This window comes from Arthrobotrys flagrans, assembly GCF_004000055.1.
Source record: "Arthrobotrys flagrans strain CBS H-5679 chromosome Unknown unitig_0, whole genome shotgun sequence".
In the NCBI taxonomy this organism is placed as follows: domain Eukaryota; kingdom Fungi; phylum Ascomycota; class Orbiliomycetes; order Orbiliales; family Orbiliaceae; genus Arthrobotrys; species Arthrobotrys flagrans.
This window is the reverse complement of record NW_027137550.1, coordinates 1,429,598-1,449,611: the sequence shown is the minus strand read 5'-3', so window position 1 is coordinate 1,449,611 and position 20,014 is coordinate 1,429,598. Positions and strand designations below refer to the sequence as shown.

At 38.9% G+C, this 20,014-nt stretch overlaps 4 protein-coding genes across 4 annotated transcripts; 2 read left to right on the top strand and 2 right to left on the bottom strand.

The window, feature by feature from the left end:
• Positions 1-12,723: 12,723 nt before the first annotated feature.
• Positions 12,724-13,162, bottom strand: DFL_003538 (uncharacterized protein; the record flags this gene model as incomplete). The annotated part of the gene is made up of 3 exons (XM_067632489.1): positions 12,724-12,738; positions 12,798-12,946; positions 13,015-13,162. The coding sequence occupies 3 exons, from the start codon at positions 13,160-13,162 to the stop codon at positions 12,724-12,726; spliced, it is 312 nt and encodes a 103-aa protein (XP_067490753.1).
• A 1,107-nt stretch (positions 13,163-14,269) lies between these two features.
• Positions 14,270-14,831, top strand: DFL_003537 (uncharacterized protein; the record flags this gene model as incomplete). Its single annotated transcript, XM_067632488.1, has 3 exons — positions 14,270-14,402; positions 14,483-14,631; positions 14,703-14,831. The coding sequence occupies 3 exons, from the start codon at positions 14,270-14,272 to the stop codon at positions 14,829-14,831; spliced, it is 411 nt and encodes a 136-aa protein (XP_067490752.1).
• Positions 14,832-15,426: 595 nt separating this feature from the next.
• DFL_003536 (uncharacterized protein) lies at positions 15,427-17,466 on the bottom strand (the record flags this gene model as incomplete). The annotated part of the gene is made up of 1 exon (XM_067632487.1): positions 15,427-17,466. One exon carries the CDS (start codon positions 17,464-17,466, stop codon positions 15,427-15,429), a length of 2,040 nt encoding a protein of 679 aa, XP_067490751.1.
• A 340-nt stretch (positions 17,467-17,806) lies between these two features.
• Positions 17,807-19,967, top strand: DFL_003535 (uncharacterized protein; the record flags this gene model as incomplete). Its single annotated transcript, XM_067632486.1, has 7 exons — positions 17,807-17,862; positions 17,943-18,055; positions 18,137-18,291; positions 18,361-18,768; positions 18,827-19,027; positions 19,084-19,647; positions 19,716-19,967. 7 exons carry the CDS (start codon positions 17,807-17,809, stop codon positions 19,965-19,967), a joined length of 1,749 nt encoding a protein of 582 aa, XP_067490750.1.
• Positions 19,968-20,014: the final 47 nt, after the last annotated feature.

Genomic DNA, 20,014 nt, shown 5'->3' with positions numbered 1-20,014 from the left:
CTCTCTAACCTCTGTTAATAGCTTGATGAATAGCTGTTTGTCGATTTTAGTAATGCTATTACGCAAAGTATTATTCGCAGCATTGCTGTATTATTTATTATACACTACATTAAATTTAACATCTAATAGTTGCAGACGATGTGTACTATGCGTTAATAAATATAAAGCAATAATATTCTTCTGAATACAATAATTAATAAATTCTATGCTAATATAATTGTCGTGACTATCTAATAGCAGTATACGCGTATAGTTGTTAAAAGTCTTTATTTTTAATTCGAATATTCGTTTTAGCCATTAAACGCTCAAGTTTCTGTTCGTTCATTTATTGAGTGAGGTTGCGAATAACTAGTCCTTTGTTAATTAATTAATATTATTAATATATTAATTAAATTAATAATAAATACCTTTGAAAATAATAAATAGAGAAAGAATAATACTATATACGCTAATATATTTGATAATAATAACTAATTCGCAATTATTATATTATTTTAAAAATCGACTTTTAGATTTTGATAGAATTACTATTTTTAATAATTAAATAGTACTCATAATAAATTCTTTTTCATCTATGTTATATAATATATTTTCTGTAATATTATATTTCTGTTTAGTCTTTATAAATAATTGATAAAATTTGTTAATAAAAGCTAAATCATCGACTTTTACTCGAACGTTATTTAATGCACGTAAATAAACAGAACGTAATTTTATATATTGTTATATAAATCTTTTTATCTAATATTCTTCAAAATCTTGATTAGCAAGCTTAGTAGTTATATTACATATTATATCTAATCGTGGAGGGAACCCTTAACTATATAATTAAATAATTTAATATATTAATGTCTTTTCACTTTCTATTATTATTATTATTTATTATTAATGTGTTTTAGTTTGATTACTATTTCTATTACTAACTTTCCCTCTTAATATTATATATAATATATTATGTACGCGTGTTAATATACGTATAAATATAAAGTCTTCTTTTTTATATACGCGTATTATTATTCGTATGTTATTTTCAAAGATTACCTAATTAATTCAATAAGACGCGTGCCAGATAAGTTAATAATAATTTTAAGATCGTCGCGCTATGCTAATAATACTAATAGTATTAATAATGCTGATAGTGCTAGTAATGCTGATATCGTAATAATCATATCGTATTGTGTTGTATTGTGTTAGTTGTGTTAATAATTAAATTGCAACGCGGCGCTGAGATGTGGTAAACAACACATTTTATAAAAACGCCCAGTTTTGAGATTTAAAAATTAATATTAATTCGAATATTATATGAAAACTTCTGAAAATTTAATATGTTATTCGTTTTAGTAATTTCTTTCTTATTTAATTTTTTCAAATTTTTTATATAATATTTAATTTATAATTAATTTTTAAAAATGAAATTTTGTTGGTCCTCTTCCCGATATAGTCCGCTTCCCGATAGAAATCGTTATAGACATTACATTCTAAAAAATATATTATACAGCGTTATATCGGGAGTTTAAAAAGCAAAGTAATCTTTACGATTCTAAGATTACAATTAATAAAAGTTTACAAATACTACAGTAAAACGTGAAAATAACTAAAGCACGTTGTACTTAGTTAATAGATACTCTTCCTAAAATCAAGAAGTCGTGCTAATAACGTGTTAAAGATTCTACAACTCATAAGTACGCTAAAAAGTATATAAGTCTGTGTATGTATAATTAATAATCGATCGTCTAGATCTTAACACATCGTAGATCCGCCTGTATTTATAGAGCGGTACGTATAGACCCGGCACTACGCCTTATACGGTATATCGCAACAATCTTTAATTTATAATATAGAAATAGTAAATTCTATAAAATTAAAAACCTCTATTTTATTTCTAGATGTTAAAGGGGCTTTTAATAATATTTCAAAAAAAAAATTAATAAATACTTTAAAGGTGGTGTGGTATAATGGTGTAGTGCTGTACCTGAAAGCGCTGGGTTTTCGTCTTTTACCATACGTATAGGTTCGATTCCTGCCACCACCCCCTACAATTCTGCCTGTTTATCAGTTTTTATAATTTTTCTGATAAACAGAGCAAAACAGAAAAACAGTTGTCCTACTACACTAGAACAACTAAATAAGGTGTGTTTAACATCTTTAGACTATTTAAACTTTATTAAAAGTTATACCTTAATACTGTTTGTCTAATCAACACTTCCCTCTTTGAGAGTCGTACCTAGTTGACTTAAAACAATTTATCAAATAGTTCTCAAACAGTAGATCTACTACTATAAAATAGACAGTAGTCTCTGTAAAAAACGTGTGTGGGTACATCACAATAATAACAGTACTAGTAGTTCTACTACTATAAAATAGACAGTAGTCTCTGTAAAGGACATGTATAGGTACATTACAATAATAACAGTACTAGTAGTCTTATTACTACTTATATCAAAAAGAGTGCCTTATAATAACACTCTAATAATAGGACTTCTATCTATGGAAGTATAAACTAAATAGACCAATCTAAAAGAGATTTATTTATAGTACGGGGAAATCTAGAAATCTAGAAAATCTATTATAGATTATAAGATTCCGGAAATAAGTAAAAATTCTCTTCGGCATTACACTAAAATTAGTGGATAAAAACGGTCAGACTCACGACATTATTCTCTCATAAAAGAGTAGAAGCCGAGATTGTAAGAGATTAGAAGAAGTCTCAAATTACTATACAAAAATCAAAAATATTATAACAGTATTCTTCATGTCTTGTTTAATATGAGGTGCGAAAAATCATGTATTTAGAATAAGTATTCTTCAAACCGCCATAACCGAAAGGTTGCATGCGTGTATGATAAATAAAATAAATAAATAAATACTTTAAAAGATATGAAATTTCCAAAACAACTAATTTAGTAGATTGATAATTTTATATTAAAAAGATTAATTAAATTGTCTTTTGATGGGTGAATAGAAAAATTAAAATCAGTGGAAACAGATAGTTATACCATAAGATTTACTAATTTCACTAATTTTATTTTTATTATATTTAACACCATTATTTAATGAGTTGGAATAAAAAATGCTATTTATTAAGAAACCCTCTTATATAAACGATTTAGCGTTAGTTTCAACAAATAAAATAATAGAATAAAATATAAAAGAATTAGAAGAAGCTACAAAAATTGCGTTTAATTGGGCACAAAATAATACAGTAGCTTTTAATAATATAAAATCAGAACTAATTCATTTCAAAACAAAAAATAATAAAAATGAAGAAATAAATTTGGTGTTACCAAACGATACAAAAATCAAATCTATCAAACAATTAAGATGGCTAAGCATATTTTTTGATGTGGATTTAAATTTTAAAAACCACATAAAAATTAAGACTAATACAGCAAATAAAATATTCAATTTTACTAAAACGCTAGCAAATTCAGAAAAAGGATTAAAAACAAAAGCATTAATACAATTGTATAAAAGCTGCGTTTGTTCCGTTTCTGACTATGAATCTGAAATATAGTAGAAAAATCAAAAACAATAAAAAATTTTGAAAGAATTTAAATTAATTCAAAATAAAATATTGAGAAAAATAATAGGTGCTTTTAAAATAATTTCAATACATTTATTAAAAGTTAAAGTATCTATTTTACCACCGGAAATAAGATTAAATAGCATACAAAGAAGATATACCTTAAGATCTCTATATCTTAATAAAAATTATTTAATAAAAATAAGAATTCTAGAATCTTTTCCACCAGAAATAATCTTTAGAAGAAAAGATGAAAATGAAAATAAGAAAAAATATTTAAATTAATATGAAAATAAAAAAGATAGAGATAAAAAGGATTACATTTCCACATTAGACAATATTTTGTTAAAAATTAATTTTTTGATAAACCCATATACTAAAATTGAAGAAATAAGTATTATTTTAGACCCACCATAGGTAGAAAATAATATTAATTTTAATATTAATAATATATCTAAGGATTTAGAAGCAGAAAACCACAAAAATAAAAAAGAGAGCTTAAATTCTAAAGAAAATCTCTTAATTTATACAGATAGCTTAATGCTAGAAATAAAAAAAAATAAAAAATCCACAGAAGCTGGAATTTATGGAGAAATAGATAATAAATCTATTTTTAAAATAAATTATAGCTTAGGCAAAAATATGGAAGTGTATGACGCAGAATTAATTGGCTTAAAAAAAGGTTTTATTAAATCTCTTGAATTAATTAATAAAAATAATATAGTGAAAAATATCTATTTTTTCACTAACAACCAAGCTGCAATAAAGAGGTTGGAATCTCTAAAAATTGGGGCAGGACAAAAAATAGCATCAGAAATCTAGGAAATAACAAAAGAATTAATTTCTAAAAATATTAATTTATTTATAGAATAAGTTCCTGGACATTTAAATGTTACTAGAAACGAAAAAGCAGACTTTCTAGCAAAAGAAGCTGCAAAACAAAAACAAAAAAGTCCTTATAAATCTTTTACCTTTTAAAAAGAAAAATAAAAGAAAAAGATTTAATAGAATAGGAAGAAAAATTTAAAAAACACAAAAATAGGGTTAATTATTATAATTGGCTTAGATTAAAGAGAAATAAAATCTTTATTAAATTTAGTAATAATTTTATTTCTTCTTTAATATAATTAAGAATTGGGCACGGTTATTTCAACAGTTATTTAGTTAAAATACTAAAAGCTGGTATTTTAAGCAAAAACTGTTTATGTAGAAATATACTACAAACACCAAAACATCTAATTATGGAATGTATATTTTATAATTTAGAAAAAAAGGTGTTAAAAAAAAGAACTTAAAGATAAAAGACAATTTAATTATAACCATTTATTATTTAATAATAATAGTATTATTTTATTGGAAAAGTTCTTAAATAAAACAAAAATTGCACAACGAAGCAATAAAAATCCAAAAGACAATTTATTTATAGGATGGGGAAACCTAGAAATCTAAAATAATTAAATATATTAAATATATTTAATGAAGAGATTATAAGGTTTCGGAAATAAATAAAAATAGTCTTAGGCATTACACCAAAATTAGTGGATAAAAGCGGTCAAATTCACGACATTGTTCTTTTCATAAAAAGGAGAAATACGCAAGAGATAAGAAGAAAATCTCAAAACACATAATAAAAATAGAAAAAAAACAAAAAATAAGACGGTATTTTCCATATTTCATTTATTACATATTTTAGTTTTCAAATAAGGTGCGAAAATCATGTATTCTAATTGTTTCTTCAAACCGCCATAACCGAAAGGTTGCAAGCGTGTATGATTAATAATAATAATAATAATAATTGAGAGATGAACTGGTGGGTATATTGTTCGTCATTATCAAGCTAAACTAATTTTAGTTTAATTTGATTTTTAGTGAGAAAAACTCTTTTTTTGTAGTCGACGATTGCAAAAATCTCGATATTTTTGATCTCTGATTTCTATTTATCGATTTCTGATATTGTTTGTATTTTTGGATATTGTATTTTCGTTTTTCTTGCTCTTTCGATTGATGTACTTTTATTTGGTTTTGGATGCTTCGTTCAAAAGTTATGAGGGGGTCGTTCCTGTTAACATTTTTTTTGGTAAAGTTGTTGTCGTTCTCGATATAATTAATCTTCTTTGATTAATTAAAATTGTTTGTTTTTGTTATTGTTGTTGAGCTGTCGATTTTTGATTATTTTCGCTTTGTTTTTGTTTTGTTAATTGATTTTGTGCTTTCTGTGCTATTTCTGCGTAGAATTTTTTTAAAATTTTCGAGTTCTCTTATTTTGATTTTCAGATTTTCAACTTTTTCTGTCTTTTCTTTTAGAGGATCGTTTAATCTCTTTAGTTCTAGAATTAAATTTTTTTTATTTAATTCTTCTTTATCCAAATCTATTGAGATTTGTCTTTTCTGTCTTTTTTTATTAGTATTTTTAAGTATCGAGATATAGTTCTGAGTTGTCATTACTAGTTCATCGAGAGATAAACTAGTGAGTATATTATCCGTTATTATCAAGCTAAACTAATTTAGTTTAATTTGATTTTTAGCGAGAAAATCTCTTTTTTGTAATCGACGATTGCAAAAATCTCGATATTTTTGATCTCTGATTTCTATTTATCGGTTTCTGATATTGTTTGTATTTTTGGATATTGTATTTTCGTTTTTCTTGCTCTTTCGATTGATGTACTTTTATTTGGTTTTGAATGCTTCGTTCAAAAGTTATGAGGGGGTCGTTCTCGCAGCAACGTTATTTACCTAAAATTTTCGAATTCTCTTGACATTTGTGTATTACCTTGGTACCTCGACTATACGATTTCTTACAAAGACTTTTTAATACGATAAAAATCCTTCAGCGTAATAAAAACCGTTTATTAGACGGAACAGGCCCTACTCGGAAGGTAATATTCCGTCCTGCCCATTCTACCATAAACTTCATCAAATGGACAAGATGGAGCAAGATGGAATTGTGTTTTTTTCCTGATGTTTCCTCTTTCTTATTATATTAAACTTAATTCTCTTAATAAATAACTTTATTTTTATTTATTTATATAGTAATATTATAATCTTATATATATCTTAAGAATAATGCAGCCTGCAGGCCTATCATTTTGAATTTATATTCACGGCTTCATTGTTTTTTTTTTACCAGAACGCGCATGTGGGGCCGTGCAGAGGTACTTGACAGGGATATTTTCTTTTCGCCCACCAAGTAGAACTTAAGGCTTGGATCTTGCGAGACCACCCGCCGGATATTTACGCATACACGGAATCTCAGCTCGCCATCAGTGTCCAAAATATAATGACAAGGATGTATCAGATTAACCCACACTCAGGCCCCGCTGATAGCACTAGTGAGACCCCACCCTTGACAGGGTTCGGAGTGCTCCTTATCAAAGAAAATTTTCTTGTCAAAAACTACTGCGCGAATCCCAACATTTCACGCTTCATGTACCTTCCACACCTGACCGATGGTACTGAGGAGCGTGGGAGTAATTTTTCGTTTTCAATTCTTTTTTTTGGCAGGGATTCTGATTTAGACTTACAAACAGAGTCCCCACTTTCACCCAATGGACCTGATAGCGTACCTAATGCGGAGGAAGCAGCGAGACACAACACCACGCCAGAAATTGGTGTGACGGCGCCCACCCCACCTTCTGAGGGGTTACCGAGACCAGCTGATGCTGGTGACCCCGACAGAATGGATGCTCCATGCAAAACGCACCTGTCTCACACCACCCAAGTTTCCTTGACCACAGCCTCAACAACGACGAAAGCTCCAGGGCTGGCGCCAGCGCTGCGAGAGCGAACAATGCGCCAAATTTGGTACCAATTCATATCCGACGTCACCCCTCCAATGACTTTGTAAAGGAAGCTTTGACACAGGAGCAAATAGTCCGATTAGGGACAAACAATGGCAATATGCCCTTTGTAATTCAAAATGGGCAACGAAGTGATATTGCATTCAAGAACTTAGGGGTTTGATGTATATCTCGAAATTATATAGAAATAGTATATTACTCAAGGTACTCATACAATTTATATTCAGACATGTGAGCCAGCACATCGCAAATATTAATTCACCGTCCTAAGCCAATGAGCTCACCCGATTCGTCACCCCGTTCTGGTCTAGGAATTGTTTGGTCCTCTTGACACCAGTGCTCATTTTGTTCACCATATGTCCACGAACCTTGCAGCTCCTGCATCTTAGCAATAACGTTTATCTTCGAGTGAGGGTAAATTGTGGGGGCCTTGCTTGGTTCGGGTTTCGAGAATTTCGAGACTATGTTTTCAGTAACTTTGCAGGCATAATTGCCTGGCCGAACTTCCATATGAGCGGTTTGCCGACGCCCATAATATCCCTGGATTTCAACATCTCGCAGGTCTCAATACACTCGGGGTTGAGCTTAAGACTTTTGATAAGAGGGTTATTACCCTTAAGAGCTGACAGGAGAACCTAGCTACAGCTGATCCGGAAGTGAATGAGGTCTGTCGTATGCATATTGCGTTGACGACGTCTGCAAACAAATAGATGCTAATGAAATCATCGTGCGCAAGCCGATGTACCCTTCGAAGTCGCTGCTGCAAGAATGACAAACAAGGCATTTCAGACAGTCGCTCCCGATTCGTCCGCAAACAAACAGCGTCGGGGAGGTTTCAGGATCGTCCACCCGTAAGGTTCTCTCAATATAATATCTCGGCAGAACCGGCCTTGCATCTGTATAATCGACGCGGTCGGCAGTAATAAACCGTCGCATATTTCCCCAGGGAAGGAATTGCGGACGCTTTAGCAGTCGAAACTGGTCCGTTGAGAGAGCAGCAAATTGAACTTTGACATTGGTATCCGAGAGTACCCCTAGCGCCGCCGTGCATCGCACACGGTCATGGGGGAGAAGGTTTTCATACAATAAGAGAAATTGACGACAGATTGGACATGTTGCAGGAGATGACCATCATCCGGCTGTAGCCTCTTGGGTTTAAATATTTGATTTAAGCAATAGACATGCAGGAAATGTGAGGCACTGCAAGGGAGGACATAGATTTTATCCCCCATGTTGAACAAGTCCAAGCAGATGTGACGGCCGGCCCCAATGAAAACCCCATCTGCTCGGTCCATGTCTCCTACAGTCTTTTGAAAAACAATAAGCCCGGGGTAGTGTTTGCGGAGCATGTTGAAATATGTACGGCCAGCTCGCGATTTAATATGTTCAATAGTCCAAGGGATGGCGCTCGCAGTTTGGGTGTCCGCCATTTTAACAATATCAGTACCTCGAAATTAGTGGTAAATTGCGGTAATGAAATATTCCCATTACTCCGTACTTATCTTTTTATTGAATTTTCTATCTTAGCGAAATACAAATCTCATACGTTATCTTCGAGGACGGAATGCAATCGTACCTTTTATCGATATCGGTCATACAGCCTAAGAACGATCTATATTCTTATATTCTATAAGTAGACCTATAGAAATCACCTTAGTACGCAAAATATAGATTCCAATCCAGCGCTTCGAGTATGGCTATTTCCAGTTTCCTCAACATATTTCCATCTAAATCTTCGTAACCTGCTTGCTGCGCATAAGTATTAAATACTCCGATAGCTTCGTCGAATGTTGGGGGCAATCTAAGTCGTACTTGAGACCAAGTAAAATCAAGGAGAAGTATAGCTCCAGATGCGAATAATTTAAGAATGGTGTGCGGTCAACAGCCTCAAGCCTTTGAAAGTACTGTCGAGCAATCGTTTTGGTCACAGGGCTGATCTGTAGAATTGTGTCTATGAATCGTGCATAGATAGTCATAGCTTTGGATATTGAGGAGCGTGTGTCAGCTCGAGATATAGTAAATATTATGTGCCCTCAGAGATACTATTAAACCTGATAGTTTCGCAAGTCTACCAACGATGTTGATACAATATAGCAGTTTAAATACTTGTTACGATCCGTTACAATTGGTTTAGAACTTTACCTTATACGTGGCGCTTCCAATAGTGCCGGACTACGTCAGTAGTATAAACGTAGTTTATTTACAAATTCTGAATACCTCAACCCAGAGCCGAGCTTTGTATTTGACGAAACACTATACCTTAACGATTATACGTCCGAACAGGTTCCCCTTAACATATGCGTAATTAGGCCTTCGAATCTAAATGTTCATAGCTACTTAGTCTATGAGATAAAACGCAATGTATGTCCCTGGGCTCGTGGTCGTTACGAGTTGCAATTAATATTGTTGAAAGGTGACTTGGCCCGGGAGCCATGTACATATGTGCGATGCATGTACATGTATACTATCCACTATCCACCCCGAACCTAGATTATAGAGCCCAACTTGCACCAAGTACGTGGCCGTTGTGTGTAATCTTAGTATTAGGGTCAAATATCTATAATAGAGATAATCCTCTTTCATTTTACGTTTAATGTTAAGTAATACAGCACCAAGATTATATCTTGTTAAAGTTTGTTCTAAAGACTGTTTTCGGCCAGGCATCATTTTGTTTCATTTCGTGCGGCTATTATCCGTGAATTCCCATGTACCAGGCCAAGCTCCTTCGATTCATGGGCTTATAAAAGCGCCGTTTAGGAGACTTTGAGAAACCTTACTCACGACCTAATCACTAATAGAGTAATTGCAACTAAATTCAATAGCACACGGTATATCTCGTGGGACGCCGTATCAGCTGAGTACTCTCAAGTAATATTTCCAAGAAGTTTCTCATTTCTTCGCTACCTGGGAGTAGTGATTTAAATACCTGAGTGGAGGGATTCTACACTTAACTGTTAACATTACAACGTAGCCTACGCCTCTCTCCCAATCGCAGGCCCTCCGAAACCATTGCATATCTCGCAGATCTTCGAATAGTCTCTGATATCCCGCTAAGGGCCCTCCACAGGGCATTGAACCGGCATCTATTCCCTTATACCCAGGTATTATCATTATGTTGAAATGCGTTAAAGCTAGTGTCGGTGTCAGATCATCAGCTCGGATGTGTTGCAGATGTTAGCACCATTAAATATACGTTATGAAACTATGAGAATAATCAACAGGCAAGATGGCCGAGTGGTTATGGCGTGTGGTGGGTTCCAATATGCTTACATTATTTGACGCTGAATTCATCTGACTAATAATTCAATAGACTCAAGCGAAAGCTTCGCTGCCTCAGACAGTGTGTTCTCATGGGCTTAGCCCGCAGGGGTTCGAATCCCCTTCTTGTCAACAAACTTTTTGCCGTTTTTTGGTCTTTTTACTTTGGTCGCCCAAGTCAGAAGCTAAGATGCAACACCACAAAAACTATATATAAAAAAGGTACATACTGTGCAAGCAGCCAATTTACTGCCCACAATAAAACTTTACACCCGTTGTTACCTATTTTGCCAATGATTACAATCCTGTAAATCTGGTAAATCCCTCCTTAAGCAGTCGGGCACAAATATTGCAAATGGCAATGCGCCATACGCTCGAATCTAAATCAATTGTCACATACGTATGCTCTTCTTCCAGTTGTAATAAACCGTCTCTTTAGCTATGGATCTAGATCTCATCATTGGATCAACTGGCTCTGTCGGACAATTTCCCCGAGATCTTTCCCACCTCCCATGCGCCCCAGTCATGGCAGGACATACTCGGCAGGCTAGCCTACGCCGAACATAATGCCCTGTCGCTTTGTCGTACAGAGGAGCCGGGTCAAGCCGCACGGCAACAGATCCAAACCTCCACATTATCGCCTTGGTCAGAGTCCGCGTTCCTCATCAAACGATTGAAATCAAAGTTCTCACGCTTCCGAAGCATAAGCGTAATATCTTGAAAGTTTGTGCTTTCTTGGATCGAATGCCCCAGTCTCAATCCCTCTAACTTTCGGTAGTATGGTAGATCATAATGTTTTTCTCGGGCTTGCATGTAAGCTCGGATCTCGGGATCTGGTGACAATAGAAGATTCCGAGCCCCAATGCTGAGTTCTATTGCAGTCCCAATGTTCCCTTCTCTGACTCCGTGGCAATTATATTTTTGTCGAAGAGGGGATGCTCGATTGAGATGTATATTTGCCTCGTACACAACGATATCTGGAGGAAGTGCTTTCGATAATAGGTCGAATGGGAGTGTTTGCCAAACAAGACAGCTCCATTCCTCTAACAGGTTATTCATTGATGGTTGGTCTTTGCCATCGAAGTTGGGATCCTTCATGACGTGTTTGAAGCCACCAAGGAGAATAAAGAAGTCCCCGCGGCCCGGTGAATTCCATATATGATAATGAAGACACGCTCGACTGGGGACATATCTGAACTTATGATGCTGAGCGGTCCGACTCTTGACATCCATGCCTGCCCCAACACAGAGCCAAAACACCTCATGGTTTTTTTTGTCAAATATGACATGGAGGTAAACGCCAGCCACGGGCAGCTGCTCGTTTTGGAATGGTCAAGAGATAGTAATGAGCTTACTTGCTAAATAAAACACTGTGGTTTGTAAATAACGCTAGCAGGGTACCCCTGCAACTAAATACATCAAAAATTTATGTGCATCCCATTGGCTACAATGACGGCTTCACAGCGTGCAGGCATCAATTTAATAGAGGCATCGTTCCTGTCTTTGATCAACCCAAGCTGAAGAAACGTATTGTAATTGCTATATCGAACCTACGCCCCGTATGACTTTCTCAAGATGCCATGATACCGCACTAATTGCGGACGGACTTAGCTCGGGTACATATCGAGATGAATTTTTTTTATAGCGCCTTCGAACTGTCAGCCAGGTCGATATTGCACAGTTGCGATGTGTTGCTGTTGGACTATTAATAAACTTCATCGAAATCTGTCTCGGTACGTCGAAATTGTAAACAATCGGCCAAAATGCGAATCATACATGTCACGCGTAATGAGCAAAAGATCAGGAACGGATGCCTACTGGATTTGGTGCACAATAGCGAACATCGATCGTTCAATTCGACGCCCGGTTGCTTAATTTTTAGGGCTAGGAATTATCACAAATCGAAGGAAAAAAAGGATTCAGGGGTCATTTGCGAAATATGATCGCGACCATTTAGGCCCTCAGCCCATCTCGTAACATTGAGTATTATTAAACTCGCATTACAAATGTACATTTGAACTTGGAAAAAAAACAAAATGCACACCCGTAGGAGAAAACCCTCCAAATTGGACACCGATACGCCTCAGTGCATGAAGACAATAAAAACATGGAAAGAAAAGGACAAACAATACAAGCTCAATGAATTTAACCACCGAAACCCTAAAGTCTCCAATTAGTAACTAGATGCGAATATTAGGATCTATAGAATGTCAACTTACGTAGAGGGTTCTTCCTTGTCTCTTCAAAGCATAGACGACGTCAAGGGATGTGACGGTCTTCCTCTTGGCGTGCTCGGTGTATGTGACAGCGTCACGAATGACACCTTCGAGGAAGGTCTTCAAGACACCACGAGTTTCCTCGTAAATCACTAAAGTCAATGGTTAATTGACACGATCGTTCAAAGGAAATATCCAATTGAGAGGTGATGTGACATACTGGCTGAGATACGCTTGACACCACCACGACGTGCGAGACGACGAATAGCGGGCTTTGTGATGCCCTGAATGTTATCTCGTAAAATCTTCCTGTGACGCTTGGCACCGCCCTTGCCGAGTCCCTTTCCACCTTTGCCTCTGCCGGTCATTTTGGGTGATTGAAGTAGATAAGGGTAGGATAATTTTTTGGTTTAGGCGATAGATCTTTGATCTAGGTAAATGTGTATTTGAGGTTTTGGTGGATGGTGGACAGGTAGATGGGAAAGGGAAATGTTTGGGGTGGGTGGCTCCGCGCTTATGAATGTTCTGCGCGACGCGTTGATATCAACCAAAACAGAGGGAAAGGGCCCAGCCTCGTAACAGAATTGTGTTGGAGAGAAAAATTCCGAGAGCTTGCTAGTGCATAAACACACGCAACACGCACAATAAGAATGATAATATAATAATACTCCGTGGTAATAATCACATCAAAGAAGAGGTTTAATTAAAACATTCCCCGGGAGGACACAGGCATACCAATTGCTAGATTGGAGGTTAATATGAAGATGAAGTACGACACACCGTTATCGGCAGTAGTAGGTACTTGTATATTGTATAATACAGTGCCCGTGTGGTTTACTTGCCTATGGTCGTAGTTTGTGCATGTATGTGTGTATGGATAGACGCACACGCGTTGACATGGCCGACTTTGAGATTTTTGGCCAGTCGCGATGTTATGCATGCATGGTTTGGTTTGGTTTGGTTTGGTCCAGATTTAGATTGGGGGAGTCGGCTGAAAGTTGCTTTTTCGGCGCGTGTGCAGGCCCATCAAGGGTGGATGATTGGAGCAGCGGCTGTGTCAGGCAGGATCCAGCTCTCGGGGCCCACCTTGCCACCGTTTCGGCAAGAATTCACTCTGAAAGCTGAATTTTCCTCCACCAAACCAACTTTTGGTTTTTGGGGTGTTTGACCGTCTGCTTTCCAGCACTTTTTCTGGACAAAAAGCCTGTATTCCTTTTCGTGTGGTGTTTGACAGCTTTTGATTATTTTATTTACTTGCCGTTGACACGAATAATAATAAATCCAGCCAGAGTGATCCAGCGCCTTTTCCAACTTTCTTATAAGGACCACTTCCCCCCAAAATCCTGTTCTTGTTTTCTTCTCTCTTACTACTTCCTACCTCATCCCTCAACACAACAACAACAACAACAACAACAACAGCCACATTCCATCTACTTCACCAAAACTTCCTACTTTTCAAACCTTTTCTATCTACAATGGCTCGTACCAAGCAAACCGCCCGCAAGTCCACTGGTGGCAAGGCCCCTCGTAAGCAGCTCGCCTCCAAGGCTGCTCGTAAATCCGCACCAGCATCCGGTGGTGTCAAGAAGCCACATAGGTACAAGCCAGGTATGTCCGTCCCTCTCAAAACTTCAGGCGAAACACAATCTACGCGTCATCAAACAATTTCTTACGTGTCTTGTTCCTAGGTACCGTCGCTCTTCGTGAAATTCGTCGCTACCAGAAGTCTACCGAGCTTTTGATTCGAAAGCTCCCCTTCCAGCGCCTCGTCCGTGAAATCGCTCAGGACTTCAAGTCGGACCTCCGCTTCCAGTCTTCTGCTATCGGTGCTCTTCAAGTATGTTCTCGTCAATATCTACACATACTATGACGCGTTGAACGTGGATCTGACATTACTCCTTTGCTTAGGAATCCGTCGAGGCTTACCTCGTCTCCCTCTTCGAAGACACCAACCTTTGCGCCATCCACGCTAAGCGTGTCACCATCCAGAACAAGGACATCCAGTTGGCTCGTCGTCTCCGTGGAGAGCGATCGTAAACTTGTCTTTTTGGCGTTTTTGCAAAAGAACATTTTCCCCACAACACTTTAATGTCCCCCCGGAATGCTGTCAACGCCTAACTATCCTGTTGATCATTAACGTTAATATATTTGCTGTTGACGTTCTGTTCAACGTATAAAAGTCCCTACTAAACATGTTCTTTCCGCTCGAAGAATAAGGGTTGACCTTCCGTTTCTTTGTCCTTTTTCAGTCTTACATTTTTGTTTTAAGGGTCTGGGCATGCGTTGTTTTTTTCCTTCTCTACACGGGTTTGCTTTACAGGGGTAGCAATGGGCTGTATCATATCTGGACTTTTCTCATGTTTTCGGGACGAAGCAATGAACCCTGCCGTTTGACACTTCAGATAAACACTTTGATCTCTCACCACCATCGTAGTATGTGAAGTCTTCGATAGGCATGTTAAATTCTTTCTCAAGGTAAAACACCCAGATGTTCATTTATCTTCGTGGGGGATATCCCTTTGTGCGTTTGCTTTTGCGCTATGCGGACATGCTCACCCTAATTGTGGTCATTATATTACTGGCTAATGGTACAAGTCATGGATTACAGTACATCAATTATTGTAAAAAATGCTTAAGCTTCCACTCTTGAAACGCAATCACAAATTATGACCCTGCGAACGTAGAATCTTAAGGATGTCTTCAACTGAAGGTGGTGGTGGTGGCTGTGCTTGTTGGAGAATTGGAATTTGGGCAGGATTAAAAGGTAGTGGGGGTGGAGGCGGTATCTGGCTGAGCTGATGGGGTAGCGGGAGATGGGGATTTGGGGGACAGGGAAGAATGCTGGGTTAATGTGAGATCCAGAGGGAAATGCTGGTGGCATTGCCCGTCCCTGTGCGAAAAAAGGAAGAAGTGCTGATAAATCTGGTGGAGGAACAAGAGGGAGAGGAATTTGAGGCATCGTGGGGACTGCTTGAGGTGGAGGATTGGGGGTATGGCGCGCCTCTGATAGAGCCGAAGCTCGGTCATCCCTATGCTGCTGCGAGTGCTGCGAATGCTGCTGCTGATGATGATGGTCGGAGCTTTGATTCTGGTGGCGAGGACCAGGTCTAAAGTCTGGTCGGCCTTGAGGGGCTTGTCGACCACCTCGGCCACGTCCTCTGAATCCTCTTGAGCCCCTGTTGGATTGGAAATCTCGGGGTGGGATTCGCTGAGGTACTTCGCGTCGAGGAGGGGGGTTTGCTTGGCTGGGAGGGCCGGACATCTCGTGTAAATTTGCTGGACGTGAAAGAGGGACGTAGGGCTCATCAATAGTATCGGCTGCTTGATTCTGCATCGGTAATTGTGCTGGTGGTTGAGCTTGCCCTTGGGACCTGAGAGCAGCCCCTCTTGCCTTCTTCTCCTCCTTCTGTCGCTTCTTGAACTCTGCTTCTGCTTCGTCATCCGAGAACTCCCTCTCGTCATCCCCTACCTCCTCGTCGAAGAAATTGCTAGCATCGCTGCCTTTGACAGCACGTATTGTCTTTGTGAAAAGAAAAGTGCTATGTGAGGGAATGTAGCTAACTTTTCGGCCAACGGTGGCATTTAGTTGTTTCACTTCCTCCGCATCCTTCAATCGTACGGTATAAAACGGTTGCTCGACTCGACCGAAGGTCTCTTGGACCCACCCTAATAGAGATCGATCCTCGAAGCATAAAACCGATCGTTCGTTTAGCACTTGGTATTCTCCGGACACGCTAGCTTTGATAAGAATGAGGTCGCCAACGACCGAGTCGATGGTCCCTAATGGGACGATTGGAGTGCTTGCGGTTATGTCGATGTCGGGGCGGGTGGCCGTTAGCTTAGCCTCTGGGAGTTCATTCTTAGTTTTCAAGGGCCCGCCAACACGACCTTTTGCTCCGCCGCCAGTTTCATCATCCGAGCCAGCATCCTCGTCCATAAGTCGCCTTGCTTCTTTTTGTATATCCAAAAAGACAGCATCTTCTCCTTCGTCGTCTTCATCGTCGCTTCCAGAGGTTGTTGAGCTGTCGTCATCATCCGAAGAAGAAGATGAAGACGGATGACGGGATTCTTCGTGAGCATCGTCGCCACTTTCTTCTGCCGAAGAATCCAACTGCCACTCAGCTTCTGGGTTTCCCATGTTGGCTTTCCCCTTTTCTATGAAATCTTCCTTGTCACGAAAGGCACCAAGGTCCTCCTTCTCATATGGAAGTTCGTCGGGGTTTGGGGTTATATGGTCTGTCTGATCGTCGTCGTAAAGAATACTTTCGTCTTCGTCTTCAACTTCAGCCTTAATTTTGTCACCTTCGCCATCGTTGACGAGAGATAGGCCCGAGGTTTTTTCGCCACCATTGAGTTCCGGGTTCTCTTCAGTAACGGTAGGAATAGACGCTGCTAGTGGATGTAATGCCTCTGGGTTTGGTGCATCATCTTCGGGGCCTCGAAGTTCGATACCGGGTACTGTTTGGCCATCGGTAGCTAAGAATAAACCTGGTATTGTACTAGTTTCCGAATGCTGGTTGACGGGTTTGTTGTTGTTTGAGGGACTGGCTACCATGGCAGTTGTCGCTTCATCATCCGGACCTTCGGTTGAGAGACGGGGCCGTTTAGGACGAGGTTGGTCATCGTGATTATATTCTGGCGCGTCGCCATAAACGATTGGGTCACTATCCATGTTTCTATGGGATTGGGATTCAGTGCGATGGCTTAGCTTTGTGCACTGTCGCTGGTTGAGACAGCGTCGTTGCAGTGATGTTGATGGCTGTCGCAGGATCGAATCCGATTGATTTTTTTTTTGCTCGGGAAGAGAATCTGCCTGCTGGCTTACCCGATCTGGACGATGGCAGCACAGGACCTGGCAGTATTATTCTTGGCATATTTCTTGGCACCAGACAAAGCGTCACCATACATACAAACGGCTGGCTGTTCCTTACATAGTACTGCTCAACGGAACGACGCGCGACTAGTGTCTATCGTCGGCGACTCGAGGTATTGTACTAGTATTCCCCCACAAGATGTCATCACGGAGTCAAGGGCCGTTGACAGCGGCCGCGGCCCCGAAGATTAATAGGTAAGTTGGTGGGATATATATAAAATCTATTGCTATCCCAAATAAACTATACTAATTCCTTTTGAAAACATGTAAACCAGTCTTCGGGTGATCGAGAAGGAGCCGCTCATACCTTATCATATTGTTTTGTCAATCTTTTTCAGCGCTGGTCTCATTTCAGCTACTTTTGCAACGATTCCAGATTGTGATGAAGGTATCTATATACTATCATTCCCGTCGTGATTTAGATGTCAGTTTAAAGGTCACGAGCCTGATGCCATTTCTATCGTCCAAGTCTTCAATTACTGGGAACCCACACATTATCTATCTTATGGCGATGGATTACAAACATGGGAATACTCTCCAGTTTATGCTATCAGAAGTTGGCTGTACGTGGGCGTCCACTCCCTCGTAACTTTGCCATTTTCGTTTGTTCCGAGCATCGACAAGGTATCTTAATTACATTTATATTGATATCGATAACTTATACGCATCTTTTAACCCAAAATTATCGAATAGTCGCATATCTTCTTGATTCTCCGAACGATCTTGGCTGGAACCGCCTCGGTATCTCAGACGGAGCTCTACGATACCCTTTCGAGATCTATCAGCCCCGGGGTGGGCTTACTTTTCGTCTTGATATCCGTGCCTAGCGCGGGTATGTTCCAAGCAGTGCCCGCTTACTTGCCATCATCATTTGCGATGTACTTTGTCATGTTTGGAATGGCAGAGTTTTTAAAGACACCGGTCTCTCTATCGAAGGCTCTCACATATTTCTCTGTTGCTGGACTTCTCGGGTGGCCTTTTTCCCTCGCCCTTGTTGTGCCGCAGCTTCTATTATGGGTGTTCGAAGAGGGGAAAGCCCGCGGCGTCATAAGTATGGTCCAGCGTATGATCTGGAGCATCGCATCGCCACTTGTTGTGTTAGTAAGTACAATAACCCCATCATTTCTTACTCTATTTGCGGGACTAATAACGGGACCAGGCAGTTGTTATTGGAGTCGACTCCTTAGCGTACCGAAAACTTGTATTTGTGCCTTTGAACATCGTATTGTATAATGTCTTTGGTGGCTCAGAAAGAGGACCAGACCTCTATGGCACGGAGCCCTGGTGGTATTACTTCGCTAACCTGTCCTTGAACTTCAACATAATGGCCGCAGCTGCCTTTGCGAGTATCCTTTTACTGGTGTGTATTCTTCATCATACAATATAGCGTATTAAGGTTACTAAGTGCCATTGTAGGTTATAACCTTGGCTATCCTCCAAACTAGCGTCACGGGACAGCAATTTGTTCTGTTGCTCCCGTTCTATATTTGGCTCGGGATATTTTCACTACAGCCACACAAAGAAGAGCGTTTCATGTTCCCTGCGTATCCGGCACTCTGCATTAACGCTGCGATGTCCATGAACTGGGTGAAGGACTTCGCTTTATTTGCTGGTTCCAAGTTGAAAGTTCAATCTAAAGTCGCTAGTGCTTTGGGGACAACCCTCGTCGCTGTTGTGCTGGTGATATCGGCTCTTATCTCAACATCTCGGACTATTGCCATTACAACGGCTTATAGTGCACCTAAAAACATATACCGAGTCGACCAGAACATATCTGGAAATGTCTGTTTTGGGAAAGAGTGGTATAGGTTTCCGTCATCCTACTTCCTTCCGGCGGGTGCAAGGCCACGATTCATCAAGAGCGCTTTCGCGGGCCTCCTGCCAGGGGCCTTTGCAGAAACCAATACACCCTTTAGAGACGGGACGTGGAAGGTACCTGAAAATATGAACGACCTTAACCAAGAGGATTACTCTAAATATGTAAGCCTACCTTTGCCCATGTCCAGGAAAAGGTTTGCGAAGAGCTTTACTAATCGTCTGAGTGGTAGATCCCAATTGAGAGTTGTGACTATTTAGTTGACTCTTACTTTAGCGGTAGGGGAGAGCATGCGGGGTCATTAGAGCCAAATTATATCTTGGAATCCGAGAATTGGGACCGCGTGACATGTCATAGATTCCTCGATGCCGCGCAGACCCCTTTCCTGAGTCGGGCTCTTTGGCTCCCGAGCGTGGTGTACAGAGATCAAAGGGTTTGGGGAGAATACTGCATATTGAAGAAGAAACAGAAGAGGGAGGCCTAGCATTCTGTGTATATATATAAATAAATGTTCATGCAAGGATTGGGAAG